This window comes from Pseudopodoces humilis, chromosome 3, assembly GCF_049639895.1.
Source record: "Pseudopodoces humilis isolate 2021_Gansu_Grassland_sample_001 chromosome 3, ASM4963989v1, whole genome shotgun sequence".
Classification (NCBI taxonomy): Eukaryota; Metazoa; Chordata; class Aves; order Passeriformes; family Paridae; genus Pseudopodoces; species Pseudopodoces humilis.
The window spans coordinates 20507768-20528393 of NC_142202.1; the positions used below are offsets into that span (position 1 = coordinate 20507768).

Consider the following 20626-nt stretch of genomic DNA (forward strand, 5'->3'; position numbering starts at 1 on the left):
GGTTCATCAAGCTCACTTCTGCTGCGGCAACTGGCAGGGCTGGTTAACCTGAAGGGTGGCAGAACACGAAAAAATAGAGAGCACAAGCCTTGGTCTCTGCATCACACTGATGTTCTTTCATACAAAAAACCCCTTCTGCACCAAGCTCCAGACAAGCTGACAGTGTACACTTGGACACGAAAGCAATTCAGCTTTCTTGCCACAGCATTGGGATACTCTATGCAAACATCGTTCTCTCCTAAAATAATTCAAAGAAAATAAAAATAAAGAAGAAAATTTGATCTCTTATCCTGTACGCTAACCCAAAAATCAGCAGGGATGCCAGCATCTTTTCCTATTTATGCAAGACCTACAAAAACCACTCTGCAGCTTCAGAGTTACCTGTGAATCTATGAATTTAAGAAGACACCTAGCAGTGAAATGATTTCAGTATCTTCCCTCCCATCTGACACTATCTCTATCTTATATATTCTACTTGCAGCAGTTGCTCAGTTATAATGTGTGTGCATTTCTGATAGCACTGACTCATTTCTTCTCTAATTATTGCTGCAGAACCACACTGGCTACTGTTCCGTTTACCCCAATCATAGCTAAAGCACAGCTTGAAAATTGCAAGATAAAACCACAGAGCAAAGAGTACCAAATAACAACCTCTCCAAGTCTTCAGTGACTTCACTATAATGGACAAAGGGTCTATGGGTTTAGTTGAGCAATCAAATCTACCTTTCATATTTGTCTGAAAATTCTGAACAATTTAACAACAATGACTAATTAGCAGTCAAAAGTTCAGAAAAGAGCATGAAATGCTTGCAAGTATAGATTTGAAAGCTATCTACTAAGGTGAAAAATATATATTAATAGGAATTTGTCATAAGTCATTACATATTTATAGAAGTCTCTTCACACAGATGATCTACAAACCATCTCATAGCAAAATAAGGCATTTTAGGCAAGTGCAAACCTAAATTACATTTTTATGTAGCCTAAGAAAACATCACTTCTGGGCTCAGATGAAGCTCAATAAATCCCATAATGAGACACAAAAATTAAAAATTTCTCAGTCTGGATGACCTATAATGGAGCAGTGAATCAGATAATGGATTCCTGTTCTGGTAAGAGCATTTTCTCTGGCCAGTTCTCAACTAGACAGTAGACAGATATATGGTCAGAGAAGCTCTTTCTCAGGCTGTTGAGTTGCACTTTCCAATTGTACTGTCCAAAGCATGTAGCAAAGTTTACAGACCCTAATACACGTCATTTCATATCTACCATCTCTTCTTCCAGCATGGAAAAACCAGAGCTAGCCAGAGAGAAAAGGTTTCTTGGCCTTCACACTGCCATGATTCTTAGTGCCTTAACACAAGCCAAATTCCAGGAAATGTATTTTCATGCACCCATTTCTCCAAGCAGCAGCCATGGCTGTTCAACAAGCTCAAATTCTGGACATTTTGCAAGTAATCTGTGTTTTTCTGACCAGAGGGAATTTATCAAACTGTGGTTCAATAAAAGCATGAATTGGTATCTGCAGGCCAGTCTGAAGAGAAGAAGCAGTTTAACCCAGCAGTGATGCTGGCAGAGCATTTGATGATATAGGCATTTGATGATTGCAGTATATTCCAGTCAAGAACTGCAGCAGGCTGCCCAGGGGAATTACTGTACCTGGAAGTGTTTAAAAAACATAGATGTGGCACTTGAGGACACAGTTTAGTTGGTTAACAGTTGAACTACATCTTTTCCAACCCTAACTGTTTTATAATTATATGATACTATATTTATGTCCAAATCTGAGACTATATTCAGAATGCCAAAGTACTTTAGAGTGGGTGCCAAAAAGGTATAATCAAAGACCTTTTTAAGTAATTAAAAAACCAGAGTTATTGCCTATAGAGGATGTTACCTGCTTAAAAATTGAAATGAGAAGCTCTAATAGCCCCTGACATGACTTTGTCTTATTTAACTAAAAGATTATAGAGTAGGAATAAAAGATTTGCCACTACAGTGGAAAAAAAAGTTCCAGTCTTTTCAGTTAGTTTGTTGTGGAATTTTTAAAATAGTATTCAAATATCACATAAAAATAGATTATGTAAATTAGAAGTAGTACAGATCCTTAATCTGAGGGAACTTTGATGCCAATTTTTTTTTTTTTGCAGAGCTTGGAGATAAAAATTAGCAGTTTAAGTGTATAATACATCTCTAACATGTCATCAGTTAAACTGAACAATACAGACACTTGGGATGCTTGGCTCTGTTGTTACCTTAATGACCCAAAATAATTGCTTCCAAGAGTTTGTTACCAAAATAAACAAAACAGAAAACAGCACAACAGCACAGAGACCAGGACAGTGGATGGCAAACACCATGCATCACACAACAAGAAAGCTTCAAGGACCTGCAAACTAAAGTTATCCATCCATCCATCCATATTTTACATTGTACCAATTTTTGTACTCTACAAAGAATTCAGCTAAACTGAGCAAGTCACCACTAATACATGACCCAATAACATGACTTCAGAATCAAAGTCTACAAAATTCACAGGTGAATGAATAGTCCTCACTATGGTTAATTCTGGTGGTTGAAAAGTTTAAAAAAACCTACTAAAATATTCTGAATTTTGAAATTGGAGAAAACAGAAGACAATTCCCTTCCTATGCTACCTCTTCAGACAGAAGAGGTTTTCACAGGTTGACAAAATGGTAACAAATACTAAAAGCGACCTGATCTTTCAAGTATCTACCCTTTCCAAAAAGAAAAATCCTTCCTGAACTAAAATAAGCTGCACAACTAATGCCAGTGACAGCGAAAAGCTTATTTGTGAGGCCCACAAGTAGCAAGTGTTGCCAATCCATTCTAGAGAGGTATTTAATTCAGATGATATGCCTGGAGAAAGGAAGTGAGATGAAAAATCTATACAGCAATACGTGATGACAGCAAGGAAGCAATTATTCAGAAGTCACAGTTGGAGCCTGGCTATCAGAAACAAGAAGGAACTAAGCCAACATACCTAATTCTTCCTTTTGGTTACAGCTGCGGAAATCCTCATGACATTCTGACAGGTATAAAATACCACCAGTGTTTTCAAATCATATCATCTTTAACCAGATATAGGTTTAAAACTGGATACTAGAACTTAAAATACACAATCTATAATGCATACCAAGTTCTGTGGAATCAAACAGTGCTTACATTCAAAGCATTAGAAGCCACGTCAGCATGGATCGATTTTGCAAAGTATTTAAATTTTCAAGATTTCAGTTCTCTTTCCTACTCACACTGCCAAATACCTTCCTTACTGTCCCTCTAAATATTAGAGTAATACTTCCATACCCACAGTATCTGAGCATATTGAATTATTGACTTCAGATGGACAACTGGTTTTGAGTAAGGATCCCTGCAGGCAAGGTAGACTAACTGAAAACATGATCAAATTTCTGTCCAGAGAGACTTGAATTTACACAGTTTGTGCTGTTGCTATGAAGCAACCACAGCAAAGATGTCCAAATGAAGTAGTGTCTTCTCTTTAATTACACTTGGCTTTCTCCATGCTCTGGTTACTTGTCCAGCAAAACTCACCAGAATCCCACACAAGTGCAGAAGAGGGAGGAAATCACATTTCCAGTGAAGCTCATGAAGGAGAAACAATCTGCAGATTTGTTCCCACAGAACCAAATAATCAAAATACTTAAGATACTAATTTCTTACAAACATCAATGAATATTTCTAATTGCTTTCAAAAAAACCCCAACCAAACAAATAAAATAAAAAAAATCAGAAGTTGTCTCACCTAGAAGATGATTTTCACAAAGTAAATTAGCTAGAAGGAAAAAATGTTGTTCTTCCCAGTCCTGCTGGGCAAACCCAGACTAAAATTTTAATCACTATTACTCAATATAAGAACACCTTGAGAAAGAGAGCAACTCATGATAAGCTTTACAAGCTAATGGCTGTACTACCACACAATTTATTTGCTTTTAGCTGGTATGTAGTAGACAATTATCCTCCCTTTAGCTTACATTGCATTTTTTCACACCTGGAAAAGCATTTATTCACTGGTGAAACTCAGCATGACTAGAAGGTAGGTAATGTACATATAGGACTTTTCTACACCATCGCCTAAATTATGCACCCCCCTAGTCTTCCTGAATACCTATCTTACTCTTAATTTGCAATTAACGTGTGTCTTCTGTAACTACCTGCTTCTGCCAAGTGAAAAATTGAAGTCATCAGACTGTAATGTTGTATTGAACAATTATATTTGCACTAGCAGTTCAAATTAGTATTCATTAATTTTTATCCTCTTGCTCTTGTACATCTATCTGCATGTGCAATGCTTATTGCTGTAGAAATAAATTATACTCTTGAAAAATATGGATTTTTAACACACACTGAGATGCAAACTACAACTTTGCTTGCAGGCATACCAACTCATACAGCTCTTGCAAAAGGATGACACCAGAGGGTGAGATTCTTCAAAGCACAAGAGGATTCAACACTGACAAAAATCACTGAAAAAAGTTAATGTATTTTGTTAATTTCCCCTTTGCCTGTATTTCTACCCAGCTTCCCTTCTGGATTTCAGGGCCCTTTTTTTTAATGGAATCAAGCTGCTGGCAGTAATGAGAAATCTATAAAATATAGAGAGCTCTCATTGTATAAAAAGGAAACACTTTCATAAAATGCTAATGGATATCCCCATTTGCTGTAGTGATACTTGAATGATATTTTACTCCATAATGCTGCTGGCACAAGGCAGTAGATTTTATACTAGTGGCAGTTCACTTCAAGAAATCTTTAAGGTCTTTTAGGCTATCAGTACTACATCCCTTCTATAATCTTTGGAGGAAAAAAAGGTTCTCTTTCTGGTATCATTGCAATAGAATCAACTGGTAATCCAGACCAGCACCGGGAATGGTACAGCCAAGTTTGCACGAAAACATTGGGGTGAATATGGGGCAAGGAGTCTACCTAGGCCAAGTTTGCATAGAAACACTTGGGGGAATATGGAGTAAAGGGTCGACCTAGGCTAACTGACCCCTTTCTTAAGGAGATCCTAGCCCAAATTCAGCACACCACTGGAATATCCAGGCCCAGCTATGTCCCATGAGCACTTGTGCCTGCCCTGCTCCGACCAGCCAGAATGCCAAGGGGCATTCCTGGCACTGGGGAACTGTGCAGATGATGTACATCAACCAAAACCTCAATACAACACAAGCAACCTTTTTCAGATCTTAATTCCCAGGGAGATAAATAAGATACCTTATCCTACACTCAGATTAACATGATAGGTGAACAGAGTGTGGTTTATATTAGGCAGGTGCTTACCTGGTATAAAAAACACATGATATTCAGCCAGATCTACAAAACCTTCTCAACATTCAGAACTCATGCTAGAAGTACCTAAAAAGTGCCTACTTTCTACAGTGATCAGTAGGCAGAAATTCCAGCTGATAGTGAGCTTTACTTTCAAAAGAGGTTATATGCCCCCATGCTAGTCTTGTATCGAGGGTCCCCACCCAAAAATACAAAAAGAAAGAACTCCACAGAAACAAACAAACAAACAAACAGACAAACAAAAAATCTGTGATAGATTATAGCTGCTTTTGCCTCTTTAAAAGCTGCTTCTGCTTAGCAGCTCAACTAAACAAACTGGAAACAGCTGTGAATAAAGCAACACACAAAGGTAAACAGCTTAACATGGTCAAAACTTACCAACAGAGCATCCTGAGGGGATACACACTGTGAACAGGTGCTTTTATTTTGGCCTTTAAACCTTACCCACTCAGTGACCCCGATGTAGAAGCAAAGCACAAAACATTCACTTTTTTCAATGTTTTCCAAAATCCTGTGCCTCTGTTTGCTTATAGGATTTGAGGTTCTCATGGTTGGTTGCATCACTCCTTATCCAATTACAAAAATAAACAAAAAGAGAGCAGGAAATAATTCCATTCATCCTAGCATTCTGTACCCAGTGTAACCCTACTGGCAATTCCTCCTCTCATCCTTGCCTTTATTGATACCAACAAGCTTTTGTAACCTGGGAATAGAAATGGACATGATCAGGATCAGCCAGTGATGAGAAATCTGAATAAAAAAAAACAAAATTCAGTTTCATTAGCACACTGGCACTAACAGAGTAAGCTGTGAAAACTTCACTGTTCATTTGCAGTGTAAATCGGGGACTGTCACAACTGACAAATTGACATTTTCACTCCACAGCACGACTTGAAGTTCCAAGCAGAACTGTTTTAAGCATAGTCTGTTGTTTAGGAAATTTAGGAAATTACCAAAGGTAATGGAGTGATGGAAAGCTGCAAGCCTGACAATTTGTTTTAACACAACTATTTTCAGGTTTTGAGAAAAAAAAGTAAGATAAAAGCTCAAAAGCTGCAAGTACATCAAACTGCAAAAATGGTACATCTTCCTTCTTGCTTTGCGAGATCCAGCAATAAATAGACACCACACCAAAACAAAATTGTCAGTGCTGCCTAGCAGGAAGCTTATCAAAGACATTTAAAAGGCTTTTTTATGAAAAACCAATTTTAATGAAGTCACATCAGTGTAGAAGAACATTCCAGGTGGTCAGAAAAAATATTCCAGAACATAAATGTAGTCAGAAACTGAGTGTTACAAGCAAAGTAAGTAGTTGGCAGAGCTCTGAATCTAAATTCTTAAATAAAAATGTGTAAAAAGAAAGATCAGGGCAAAAAAGATATAAAATGTCACTGATGCCACCATCTTCCCTAAAGAGACAGCATCCCTTCTTACCATCCAGTGCCAAATTTCTTGTCCAAAATTCAGAACTTACCAGAGAGAAAAAAACACTCCCTTGTACATTCACAGACAATTAAGAGGCTACATCACCTTAACCTGTTCTAATATAGCTGATAACTTAGAGTAACAATATCCCCAGAAATATCAGACCCTGAATATGGCCCACAGAAGATGCAAGAGATTGCAATTTACTGTACGCCTGCACATCAGATTCCTGCGTATCAAACCAAAGCTGGTAGGAAAAAAAAAAAAAATCGCTTCTCTGTATAATTAAAGCTGTGGATCATCCCATAAATTTTCACTTTTTCAATTTCATAGCTACCCTTGGCATTGTTGAGTATTTTCTTAGTCTCAATCATTTTGGTCAGTGAGGCTTAATTTTTTTCTGTAATTTGCTCATTCAATTTAATTCAATTTTTTTGATATACAAGCCCTCAGTATCTCTAACTGAGCTCTTCATCTAATATAATTTCCTTTCAGCTCTTCACCATCATCCTTCCTCCACCACTGTCCCAGGTTCCCTGGCTCTCAGCGGTCTTATCCTAATTATTGCTCCTGTATCTTGTACAGTCCAAGTATTATTTCTTCGGCATTCAAGTCAGATAAGCCCTCTTTCCCACTGCCTGAGCAAATGCAGGAGAAAATTGAGGGCATAGTGGTAATACACTTTTAACTCACTCTTCCTGGGAGAAATAATTAGAGAGGAAATCTTGTTTAGTCACTACTGCCCTGGGAGAGAGTATGCTCAGTTCAGATGAAATATTTGGAGAATTGTGTTGCCAAATCCGGACAGGTGTCTCCAGAGCACAATTGAAGCACTCTTTGTCAACAGCCAATAACTGGGTCAAATTCAGACACTTTTTCAAAAGTACAACAAAAGAAGCAAAGGAAATAAATTAGAATGGAGCAAATAGAGACTTAAAACCTAATTTTGTTCCAACAACTATTAAGGACAGCAGCACAGGGACGGGAAGGAAAGCACAACACTAACTTGGAGGAAAGACTGAGTTCTGAAGAAATCTCAGGGGGATTTTCTTTTTAAACTAAAAATTCTTTCTGTTGACATCAGATGACATACATGTTTAACACACTTTGAGACTCAATGTGACTCTCAGGAGAGCAGCAGGAGTTTTCAGTGGGGTCTTCTGCAGAGCAAGAGATGGAAGGCGCAGTTCCACTTCATTCCCCAGTGACCTCTGTAGCATGTCTCTTACTACCACATTTTCACAGACCATAAATTTTAACCACTTTTTTTCCTGCATTGCTCTGCAGCTGGTCTTATCAGCTGGTTATACTCAGCCTTGCCACACACACACTCCTGCAAGAAACTCTATAGAGTCTGGACATGTGCAGCCAGACTATCAGTAGAGGCTGAGATCCTCGATCTTGCCTTGATGAAGATTATTTTTAGTAGAGGAACCCTGAAAGAAACTGGTCCTTGGAAGCACTATACTCTGATGTCCACCAAGATTGAAGTTCATTTAAGTAATGGACACAAATGCATAATTACTGATACGATGGAGAAAAGTCACATATCAGAATATTTTTCAGGCAAATGTATTCTATGTTGTTTTTTTTTAATTTCAGTTTTTCCCCAATCCCCTCTTCAATCACCTCAGCATTTGCACTTCACTTTCTTTTGCTTGTTTCTTCTCTCTTCCCTTACAAATACATAAACAGAAATCCAAGTACTTACTCTCTGCTAAGCCGCAATCTTTCAAACTAAAACTTTTATGCTCATCCTCAAAATCCTTGTTTCTTCCTTGGTGGAACAAATAAATTTAAAAAGTAACATATTCTAAGATAAGCATGTGATGTTTCTTACTTTTCTGAACTAGGAGAACAATTTTTTCAATGTCACTTGCACATTTTTAGCTCTATGATTATCTGACATAATAGGCAATATCTCATTATGAACAATATTTGTCTTTTTGTAACGTCAAAAGTGTTTTGTGTATTTTAGTTGTCAGCACATTATTCTATTACCTTGTATTTTAAAAATGCAGTGGAATGGTGCCAGAAAGGACAGTTTTAGCAGCAGGATTTTATTATTGTTCCAAGTCAACAAGCAATGTAATAAGACTTTCTAAAAGACCCTGTCTTCACATGCAAACCTTGTGTCCAACTAGTGGGAAAATGACAGAAGGAATTATTCCTTATAGTGAAATTGCATTTGAAGCTACATAACTAATTGCAGCTTTAAAAATGACAAATCAGGTTGAAATTTCTAGTCAAAAACATAAATCTATTTTTCAGTATCTTAGCTGCTTGCTATTTGGATCTGTTCCCTAAAGTTTAAACATTTACAAATGCTTTTTCTTTTTATATTTTTTTGTTGTAGGTTTGTTTGGTTTTTTTTGGGGGGGGGGGCGGGGGGTGGAGTGTTGCTGGGTTTATTTGTTTTGTTTTGTTTTGTTTTGTTTTGGGGTTTTTTGGAGTATTTTTTGTTTTGTTGTTTTGGTTTTTTTTGTATTCACATTCCTCTGCACACTTTAATAATGATTGCTGTGCTTTTGGACCCCAAAACCCCATATTCTCATAGCTAGCTGCATGATCCTAGATTAAAGACTTTAGTCATGAATGAGCTTCTCAAGAGGTTCAGTTTACAGTGAACATGAGATGTTGGGTTTGAAAGCCAAGAGCTGGTGGCAACAAAAGTAGAAAAGGACAAAAATAAATGATATGTTCTTCCTTTTTGGATTTTTTGGACCCAGTTTTTAGCAACTGCTGGGTTTGGACATCAATGGGGCTGCATCCTCCTGTAATGCATTACAGGAGCTCTGTTTGAAAGGATGCACTCTGGCAAACCACAGCTACCAGCGAGGTTGCTGGCACTGCCACCGTGCTCTCAACTGCCATCCAAGACACTCCATCTTCCAGGAGGCTGAATAAAACACTCTTCCCATATGTCTACCTTGCAGAGCTTGAAAAAATAATTACAGACTGAAAAAATCATTACAGACTGGCTGGAATGAGAGTGGAAATAATGCGGCTCTTTTAGATGAAGACTCATAGCAGGCTAGTAGAGGTTCTCACCATGCAGTTTCTTGTATTACAGAGGACACTCCATTTTTTATGTGCTGAGACACCAGACATTTGGGAAAACAACTTGCTGAGCTCAAGGCCTTGGCATGTCTTCTTTGTTTTTTCATTTTTCTAGACACAGGTCTCAGGCTTCAAATCTTCACAGGTCTGCTTCTTTACCCTGCAGCCCGTACAAAACTTTCCCCACTCCAAAACATAAATCTGGGGGAAATTGGGGTGTGTACAGGTTGTGTCTGTTTGGCCATTTCTGAGTTCAGCTACCTATTGATCCAGAGGTTACAAACCATGCACAGTGCCAGAAATGAGCTCTCAGAATAAAAAGAGGAGACATTAAAGTTATTTTCCCCTCCTCAGCACTACCTCCAGCTTTATGATTAAGTTACCATTTTTCTTCCTTTTCACCTCAGCACTCTTTTTTCTTTTCTTTGGTCATGTGGTCTTAGAGCAGGACTGACTGGATAATGACATTTTCAGCTAGACAAAAAGAGGTTCCTTTGTACTTTGCAGCATGCACAGTATCCCAGGGAACAATGCAACAATATTTTTCATAGATAATTTCATATTCCTATTTCCCTCTGCTACCCTTTTCCCTCTAAGAGACTGTCTGAAACCATTCCATATGCACAGACTAATAATCATGTAATTTCACATCTCTTTGTTGAGATGAGTTATATTTGTTCTGGAAACATATTCACAACCAAGAACACCTAACTAAGCCAGTCAAAACTATAACCCTTCCTGAAAAAACTTCTGTGCTGTAACACAGTAGTAAAGGCAAAGCTAAAACCAAGGACCTGTTCTAAAGAAAGGTTTGTGAAACTGATTATGACTCTCAACTAAATACACTTTTTTAGAAAAGGCCTAGTGTCCCTAAAGGACATGGAATGATTCACATGAATACATCTCAGTGGTATGACAGGAGAAGTAACTTTATTTTCTGACTCCAGTATTTATAGATTCTTGACAATGACCAGGCATTGGATAATTAAGTTACTACCTTCCCAAGCACACTGGTCATGCAAAATGTCCATCAAAGACGTTTCTTAGAAGGAATGTGTAAGCACTTATGTTTACAGTTATTTTCCTGGGAAAGTAACTAAAACTATGAAAACAAGATCAGAAGGCTTAGTTTTCAGGGTGACAATCTAGTAGCAGTATCACATCATATTCTATTCAAACTGATCTTGCTAATTTTATACTATGCACTGTAACATTTATTGAGTCACATGAAGGATTATAACATACTTCAAAAAATGTTACATAAATACTAAGCCATGTTTTCTGAAGTGTTGCCTCTGTTCTTGTGAGCTGGCTTTGGAACTCTATGGACATAATGACACCATCAGGGGGCCTTTCAGAAACCTAAAGGAGATCCAGAAGATGGTTCTAGTCTGCTGTCAGCAGACACCAGAACAGACAGTCAATATTTTTCATGTCAGTGTTCAACACTACTGGGATACAAGAAGAACAGTAACTGCAAAACAATAATTTATTGCTTAGGCAGATGCTAAAGGCTTTATTTATTATCCTCTCTCCCCAGAAACCAAGTATTTGTGGGATGCAAGTGCTACTGGCAATAAAGAAAAGCTTTGCTTTCATTAAAGGAAGGTTTGAGAAATTCTATTCATAGACTACTGGTTCCATTTGAATGTCTTAAAATCTTAGATATCACCAGGAAGAGTGTGGGCTAAGTGACATGGTAAAATTAGAGTAATAAGTGGTTTGGAAAGCTACAAAATCTGCTGCAACACTGGAAAGCTATCATTGTCTCTAAATGGTAGTAATCCCTTTTCTCATCTGCAAGTACTTCTTAAGGTATACAGACTAAAGGCCATAATCTTTACAAATTTTATTCATATTTATCAAAACACATTTACAAATTATTTCTATAAAGTTGTTCTATGAATTTATAAGGTCCTGTCTTTGTCCACAGAGAATATCTGTGGCGTTTGTCTGAAACCCATGGCAGCTCTCTGAAGATGTTCATAAACCACATTTTGACTCTCTTGAGAAACTGAGTTATTATAATACCCTTTGCTCTCTAACTGGAAGGAATGGCTCTATTTTCAAAAAGTTACTCATATACGAAAAGGTACTGTTCTGAACAAAAAATCACTTGCTGGCACATAATAACACAAAGATTAAGGGAAAGCACTCCCAGCTGCTCTGCTCACCAGCATTTTCCCAGATAATTCACTTTTCCACATGCTTTTCACCACAGCATCACCTTCTGTCACACCACAAGCCCTGTCAGCCATGGAAGAAGTGGTTCACAGCATTGAGACAGCACCAACCATGCTACAGCTTCCATATAAATTTGCTTTCCTTGGATCCTGAGAAAAGCTTAGAAGTGCAGCTGGCTGTGAGCTTCCCATCAGAAAGGGTCCATGATGAAAGAAACCCAGTCACTCCAAAGCCAAAATATTTTATGGAAGACTTTTGTTGTCCATTTTTTTCTCAGGCTATCATAAAACCTGAAACAAATATTTACTGTTGCCTAGTTTGACCTGCTTGTGACAACTCTGGTTTGCAGAAATGACTTTGAATTGAAATATTAATTTTCAAATGTATTTCCTATTGAGTTATCTTGCCTCTTGGGAGCAGTGGATCAAAGGCCTGGATGCCTTTGCAGATCCCTGCTCTCTTCTAAGCTGGACTCACACATGGCTTAGTAGAATCAGGTCAGTAAATTAAATCAGAAAACACTATGATTTAGAAAAGCCTTAGTTTTAGCTGGAAAAAAGATGGTGAGACAAAATGATCCACTGCTTTAAAATAATTTTTAAACTTTTAATTCCTTGAACACTTCTCATATGGTAGCTTTTATCCTTATTAAAAGGTAAAGCAACTATTATGCCCTTTCTGTAGGACCATGGATGCTTACAACATAAAGTCGAGTGCTGTCCAAAGAGGATAACGTTAAGACTGATCACAAAGCTATCCTTTCAAAGTTCTTGGGGTTTTTTTGGTTATAACCCTTAATTTTTATTAGATTTTTCAATACTTGAGGGCTTTTATCACCATGATGAGGTACTACTATAAAATCAGTAAGTTTGCTACAAATCAAGCAGGAAAGAATTTCTCCGTTTCACTACACCTGTGTTTCAGTTACTCTAGATGTGGAAAAATATCACATAGGCACAATATTTATACATATAAATGTAGACATGTTTACACTCAAACTCACAAAAAATATGGTACTTATGCACTTCTACATAAAGAAAGAAAAAGGGCCCAGACAATACTTGAAAAGAACATCCTTTCCCATCACAATATACATATAAATATTATGTAGTGGTAATTATTGCAAAGATGCTACAATTCCTTATATACTACTCTCAATACTTTTTTCTCATTATTTCATCTTCAAATTTCCATCTATCTTTGTTAATGTCCTTTTGTGAGCTATGAGCTACATTAAATTTTTAACTCCATACCATGTGTGCAATATTGTAGTCAAAGGGAAGAAATTGAAATACCTAACGCTGTTTCTTTTTACACCTGCTCAGAGGGATAGTGACTCTTTCAGAATTAAGATAAAATAACAGCACTGAATGGGAGAACACAGGCTTTAAATTCCATACAACTCAGTCATGGTTTAATGCACATGTTCTTTAAATCATGCCCTATTTAACAGTTGTGATTGTACAGTTGACCAAATTCTCCCCAGAAAATATTTCCACAACCTCTTCCAGTCACCTGAGAGAAATGTACAGCAACATTTTTTTTCTATAGAAAAATCACTCAGCTAGGGCTCCTTTACAGACAGCTATTATTTCTGGCCCTGCAGCTAGAAAATAACTCTCTACTTAAAACAGAAGATTTGGAAGATTTACCATTAACAGATATATACACATACTGGAAATCAAAAGAGTTTCAGCTCATTGACTATAAAAAGATAATAAGCTGTGTCCTACCTATGGTGGTAATAACAGTGCCAGCAAAGAAGAAGGAACTTCCCAAGTCCCAGTGACTGATCTGAGCAGATGTGTTTCCTATAGGTATGATTCCTGCATTTATTGCTGCCACTACTTGCTGCAAGTTTAAAAAGATTTTGTCAATATTCATGAAACAATTGTATTCATATATATTATAAGATAAATTGATTAAATCACTTATTTGATCCAAGCACTAAACCAGAAAAGGATCTTTGTTGCTTTGCTTGAGTTATATCACTCAACCAGGCTACAATTTATTCTTCAGCAGCCACTCCAGGCAATTCAGAAGAGCTGTAAAGTCCAGACCATTAGGGAGAATGCAAAATCCACAATATCTGTGATATAACTATTTTAGTCAGAAGGCAAACACGATTATTTTTACTGCTGCAACTATTTGGTGAAGAAAAACATGCATTAGACAAAATTTATAATGAGAGTTTCCCACAATGTTCCTGTGTTATGTTAGGCAATCAAATGGACTTCTTTGAGAAAAAATGCCCATACATTGTTCTATATCAAATTGATTCCAAATAAAGAAAACACTTTTATATAACAGACAATTCAATAATTAAAGTGATTACACATACAATTATAAAACTTTCACTATAGCAACAAAAAATTCAACCAAATATCAAACATGTATATCTATACAACTATATACTTCAGAAATGCTGTCCTTGAAAAATTCAGTTCTAGCAAATAAAGTTAACAAGCTTGCCACTAGTGACATTTTCATAGTCTCAAGAAATAGGAAACTTTTCCTTTTTCAGCAGCATCAACTACTGTAAATTCTTATTACAAACTATATTCCTGTTTTGTTATATCACAGTTGCATATATATACTGGTATTTGAGTTAAAGTATTTTTAAACTTGCAATAAATATTTTAAAGAATACAGGTTTTCATTTCATTCTGAAACTTTAAAACAGGAGTTATTTCTAATCATGCTACTTATAATAATTGGTGTCTAACAAAAGAAAAACAGAGGAAGCAGTACCACAAAGTAAAAATGAGCATTTTAACTAATTAGTAGTTCCAGCTTGGCAAAATGTACAAAAATAATTAGATACATAAATACATTTAGCGATAGGACAGACTAGAACCATCTTCAATTTCGGAAGTCTGTTGCAGAGGAACAGTGTTGTACAGTAGTAATAATTTTTTCAGTCCCAAAATACATTGATAATATGGAAATTAAAACATTTCTGTTACTAAACAGTGCCTGCAGAAGTCACTTGATCTGGACAGAGACTATGAAGTAACAATGTGGGTTTAACTAGAACACCTATTTTTTATTATGGGACTGAAATCCAACATTAAATCCAGGTTAAATCCAACGTTTCCAGGTTGCAATTTTCAAAGCTCAGATGCACAAAGTAACCATTTTGAAGTTCACCGCTGCACCTCTGCAGCCACAGGGATTTTGCTGCCAAGCCTAAGCCATTTCCACCATCCAGGGTTGTCAACAAAGCCAACTGGGGTATCTTTACACAAACTTTTAACTGCTTTCATTTTAACTTCCTTTTTTAGGTTTTTGTTTTTGTTTTTTTAAACAGCAGAATGGCAGACATCAAAGAAGTAGTATTTTCAAACCTACTGAGGAAGGAGAAAAGATGGGGAAAGAAAATAAGGGGGAATAGAGTTTAATTTCCCTTTGTGTTGGAAGGATTAATCTTCTGCATTTGTACATGATGTACAACTTGGCAGGAGCAAATACAGCTCATACTGACAGGTCTTTCCATCAGTGTAGGAAGGGACACATCAGACTAAGATGTGTAAAAACCATCCATTGAATTGATTTTATAATGTACACAACACAGATATTCCTTTGAATTACAAGGAAGTGCAAAACAGTGTGCTGCGTTATACAGAGCCCACTGAGTACAGACTGAATGCTGCTACATTTCAGGGGACCAAGAACAAGTCCTGGTACCTGCACATGGGAACACACTCTCCAGTGAGGACATTATATGATATAGCACTGGATCAATGTAATTTTTTGAACCATTCTTGTTTCATTACAGTTTCTTGTACTGGATGAAGATACTACCCACAGCAATGCACCTGTTTAGACAGTCCAGCAAGACCAAGTTTTATACAAATCCAGATGCAAAATGTTTTCAGGGCTTTTATCATCACTGCATGTTTTTTAAGCTATATGTACCTCAAGGCCTTTTATATGAAAGGCGTTCCAGTCTAAACTGCTCAATGATCTACTGCAGCTACACATCTCCTGGCTTCATCTACCATACCTACCTTTTTCCTGGAAAAAAAAAATACAATTTAACCCAAAACTGCCCAGTGCACAACAGATGGCTACAAAAGACAATTAGCTGCTATTATTATGTCTCTGATTTTATCCAACTGCTAATCAGGAAAATAATCAGGGTTGCTTTCAGAGATGCTTCCTTTTCGTACAGCCTCCTAAGTTCTGACTACGCACTTTAGGGACTTTCTGAGTAGGAGGCTGCATCTGCATCGTGGTGTTCAGATTGGCTTGGGTGAATTGCTTTGCCATTAATTTATCTAGCTACTTTTGGAGCTCACTTGTATTTTGCAAGCCAAGTCATTCTCTGGCAGTAAGATCTGCAAATTACTTGTGGATCATTTAAAATGTATTTCCCTTTTGAGAGTTTGTATGTGCTTCAAAGTAATTTTTTAAGTCCTTATATTATGAGGAACACTTGAATTGCAATTTCTGATTTGTCTCCTTCAAGAAATTAATGATCTTACAGACCACTCCGCTTCCTATTTCTTTCCAAATGGAAGACTCTTTCTTATTAAATAATACATTCACCTATTTAAAAAAATCTGTTGTATATCACATATAAGTATTTTTAAAATAAGGGGTTTTTTTTATTGCCAGTATTTCTCATGTATTTTCTTTTTACATTTACTAATTCACATTTGTAAATGTATTGATTGTTTTAGGCATAGTTTTAGTCATAAAGGGCCAGATGATGCCTTCACATCATTGTTGGGCTCGTTTCCAAACACACAATGTTATGCTTTCTCTTGGGCTACGGCCGTGTTTGGGAGAAGCCAAATTAGATATCAACAAAGCTGCTGTATTTTATTCCTTTAGGGTCATCTGTAAGAGTCTTCCTGACTAACAAGGATGACAGGTGGGTAAGGTTACTGGTTTACTGTCTTATAAAGTCTTTGAATGTTGCCTGCAGATTTTTCAGGAAGGGTGACTGCATTTTCAGTTCTTTGGATCAGAGGATGACTTCTCTTCCTTGTCTGGTCAACAATCATAAGAAGATCCTCATCTAAGACTATTTCCAAGAAAAATTTAAGAAGAAAATAATATATTGCATAACTCCTAACACACATTTCAGGGCAATAGTATCGGGGTAACATCTTTCTGACTTATATCCACCGCACAAATTTACCTGGAGGATTGGATATTAACAGTTCTCTTGCCCAGAATAAAAACTCAGGCTTCACTGACTTCACTAAGGGCCAGGATCTCAGCCTTAGCCTTCAATTAATAGGCTTCTTATTCACCGTCAGAGCTATCACATTCAGTTCTCTGCCACCTTAATTCTTGGTCTTTCAGCCTCTTTTTTGACTGGTGCCTTACTACTAGAGCAAACTTCATTCATCATGAGTTTGACATCCATCTTCCTTCCTTCCTTCCTTCCTTCCTTCCTCCCTTCCTTCCTTCCTTCCTTCCTTCCTTCCTTCCTTCCTTCCTTCCTTCCTGCCTTCCTGCCTTCCTGCCTGCCTTCCTTCCTTCCTTCTTGCCTTCCTGCCTGCCTTCCTTCCTGCCTGCCTGCCTCCCTCCCTCCTTCCCTCCCTCCCATTACTAGAAACCTTTGGCTTATCCTAACTGACACAATAGTGACAGTAACTGTGCATTTTGAACCTAAAAGCAGAATCATGAAAGCTCTATAATCTGTACAGTCATTGTATGTTGCAGCCTTTTAACACTTTGTGCAATCTTAACATGGGAACTTCCTGCCTTATAGAAATTATTTTCCAGTATTAAAGTTAACTGACCTCCTCAGTGGCAATTTTTCTAGTTTTTTATTCCATATACAAAATTAATTGGTTCAAAAATAAGTTTTGTTTCAACACTACATAATTGGTCAGCATTACAACAGGGATGTGGACAGATTAAATTCTTAAATTATGCAGATTATTTTCACTTGTTTTACCTTCCAGAGTCTTTGTCTAGTACTTGTTTCATATGAGGTGACTAAGGACTGAGCAGAGGGTGAGTCACCCAGCACCCAGTCAAGGCCTCTATGCACAATGATTTTAAAAATAATAGTATATGATTACACTTACAGTAATACGTTTTTCTTCTTTAATTATCTTTATAATGGTGGAAAAAAAATTCAGGCCCCTTTTTTTTTTTTTTTTTTTTTTTTTTAGATAGTGAAGAGGATTGACATAAAATTTTGACATATTTAAAAATGTTTAGAGAATTCCCATTTTTTGAGTTAGGTGAATTCTTAGGCTGCCTCTGTACTGCGTCTTAGGATAGGCGTGAAGTGTGTCTCAGATCAAGTCCTCACTTGCACTACACCCACACATCCCAACTACTTGGCTTTGCAGCAACATTTGGGAACAAGCTTTAGTAGAGTATCAGAAAAAAGAGGCAGAGATGATTGAGCCCAGAGTGGATAAACCAGGCATGACCAGCGTTCCAAAAGCACATAAGCATCGCTTTCACACCACACATTTTTTTGCTTGAAATCAGAACACTGAGAAAAGGAGCATGAGAACACAAATCACATTTTAATTCAACGTCAGTTTTTCATTTCCTATATAATTTAGAAATACATTGTGCAGATTTGTGTTATTCCTGTTTTCATGCAGGCATCCCTTTGTAAAGGCCATGCTGAACTTTGCTTTGCAGAGTAAGACATAGAATACCGTAACTTTTCTTCTGTCAAAACAAGAGAGAAAACAGTCTTTTGAACAGCACAGTCATTTTCTGAGAACAGAAGACTATTCTAGGTCAGGGATTTATTCCTCTGGTGCTCTGACTCTGCAAGGAGTCAATGGCATTGACTGACTAAAGCCAGCCTTCTGGCCAGAGAGCTATATCCACTAAGGGGGTCTGCAGAGACACAGGAAAATAAGGAGAGCTTATAAAGTGTGAAGGCTGGCCTCTGGTAGTCAACTGTTGTCCCACACGGAAATCAGGCAGAAATAAGTGTGTGTCAAACCAGTCACTCCAATGCTCATCTCCTTGTTCCACACCAGGCTCTGAATACATGTTTTTGTACCATCTTCCAGTCACTTCACTTCTATGAAGTGATGTAACACAACAGTTCATTACTCTCAGCTCTTCTACTGAAAGATTAAAATAGAAGCACCTCAAATTATGCTTCTGATAAAATCCAGTGTGTTTGCTTTCGTTACCCAGCTTGTCAGGAGTTATCTTGTGCTTCCTGGCAGTCACTTGACAAGTGATGTCAAAAAGTCAGATGTGCCTCAAAGTTTCTGAAAACCATTTCTCAGCCTGGATTTCTTCCTTCACTGCTATAGTTCTGTTGCCATTTGACAAGGGCACTCTCCCTTTACAGTATAAAGATACACCTCATATGGCCCAGCTACTGCACAAGTCCTGTGTTTTTATTTCAGCTTTGGTTTACAAGGAATGGAAATCCTAGTTCTCAGTTCAAAGGCACACCAGGATGCTTTTAACACTTAGCAAACAACTCTCCAGCCTCAAAACACATGGTTTTTGGCCTTGATGTTGAAAGAGATTGCAATAATATTTGTATTATAATTCTGTGACTCCTTGTTTTTCTTTTTAGTTTGTACAACATATGAGTATGCTCTGCACTGGAGACTAGTACCCCACATGCTGAAGAACTGAAGGATTCTTTTCACTGTCTTTCACTTAATCTACTTAATCTAAAAACATGCAAAAACACAATGAATAACATTTCTATTTCTAAATAAGCATTAAAAACTCCATGGGTTTCTATGTATATAAATTCTCTGTATGTACATACACGCATATATATGTGTGTATATACACATGCACGTTCAGGGAAGAAGGCTTTTCTTTGCTTCTTGAGATTACAGACTGGAAGAATTATGCAAACAGCTGTTCTGCAGAACTGACTTACTAATGAGTCATATCTGCCACCCTTTCTAAGACAAAAGCTGGCATTCAGATGCAATCAGCCTAAGCTAAGTTCTAGGTCCATAAAACTGTTCATCTGAAGGAAATGTAATCTTTACGGGTCTCAGCACCGGAAGCAACAGAAAAAGTTTGAGACCAATCTGCTTGAACAAAGAAGTGACAAAGGGCAGTTAGAATTTATTTGTTATTCTCCCCCAAAATAATGCCCATGAAGGATAAAAACCACTTTAAAAAAATCCTTTTGGTTTAACCGCTATGTAGAAAATTACTATAGAAAAGGGAACTGTCCTGTCCCTGGAGGAAATGCTCCCAGGCAAGAGAAAGTCTGGCAAAAACAAAATCCCTCCTTCCAGGAGCTGAGTACAGAACCAGAAGAGGGAGAACAGCAGGAGCCTAAGCAAGGAGTACACACAGTCCAAGGGCTTCTGCAACCCATTGAGACCCAACCACAGCAGGTGGGTGTCTGTGTGGAGCACAGGTCTGGGTAAGGGTGTGGTCAAATGTCTTTCAAAGAGATCTTTCATTTAATAAATATTTCTCTGACCTGGGGATTCAGGTAGAATTGGAGGGAGAGGGGTTATGGAAGGAGACAACTGCATTTGCACATTTATTCTTGACCAGAGTGAAGCAGAAAGGAGACACAGACACAGCAAAGGAAAAAGAGACGCAGGACATTACTGTACAAGTTAGAGCTGCCAGGACTTAGAGTTAAGAGTACATAAAGCCCAAGTGCTCTGATGGACAGACACCTTACTAAGAG

The 20626-nt window shown here is 37.4% G+C and overlaps 1 protein-coding gene across 6 annotated transcripts in view; it reads right to left on the reverse strand.

The window, feature by feature from the left end:
* Positions 1-20626, reverse strand: part of KCNK2 (potassium two pore domain channel subfamily K member 2) — a 124804-nt gene that overhangs the window by 47679 nt on the left and 56499 nt on the right. For all 6 annotated transcript variants that reach the window (XM_014252839.2, XM_088053785.1, XM_088053781.1 and 3 more), the window contains one exon: positions 13734-13851. In XM_014252839.2, coding sequence (XP_014108314.1) covers positions 13734-13851 — 118 coding nt within the window. The remainder of the gene's footprint in view (positions 1-13733; positions 13852-20626) is intronic.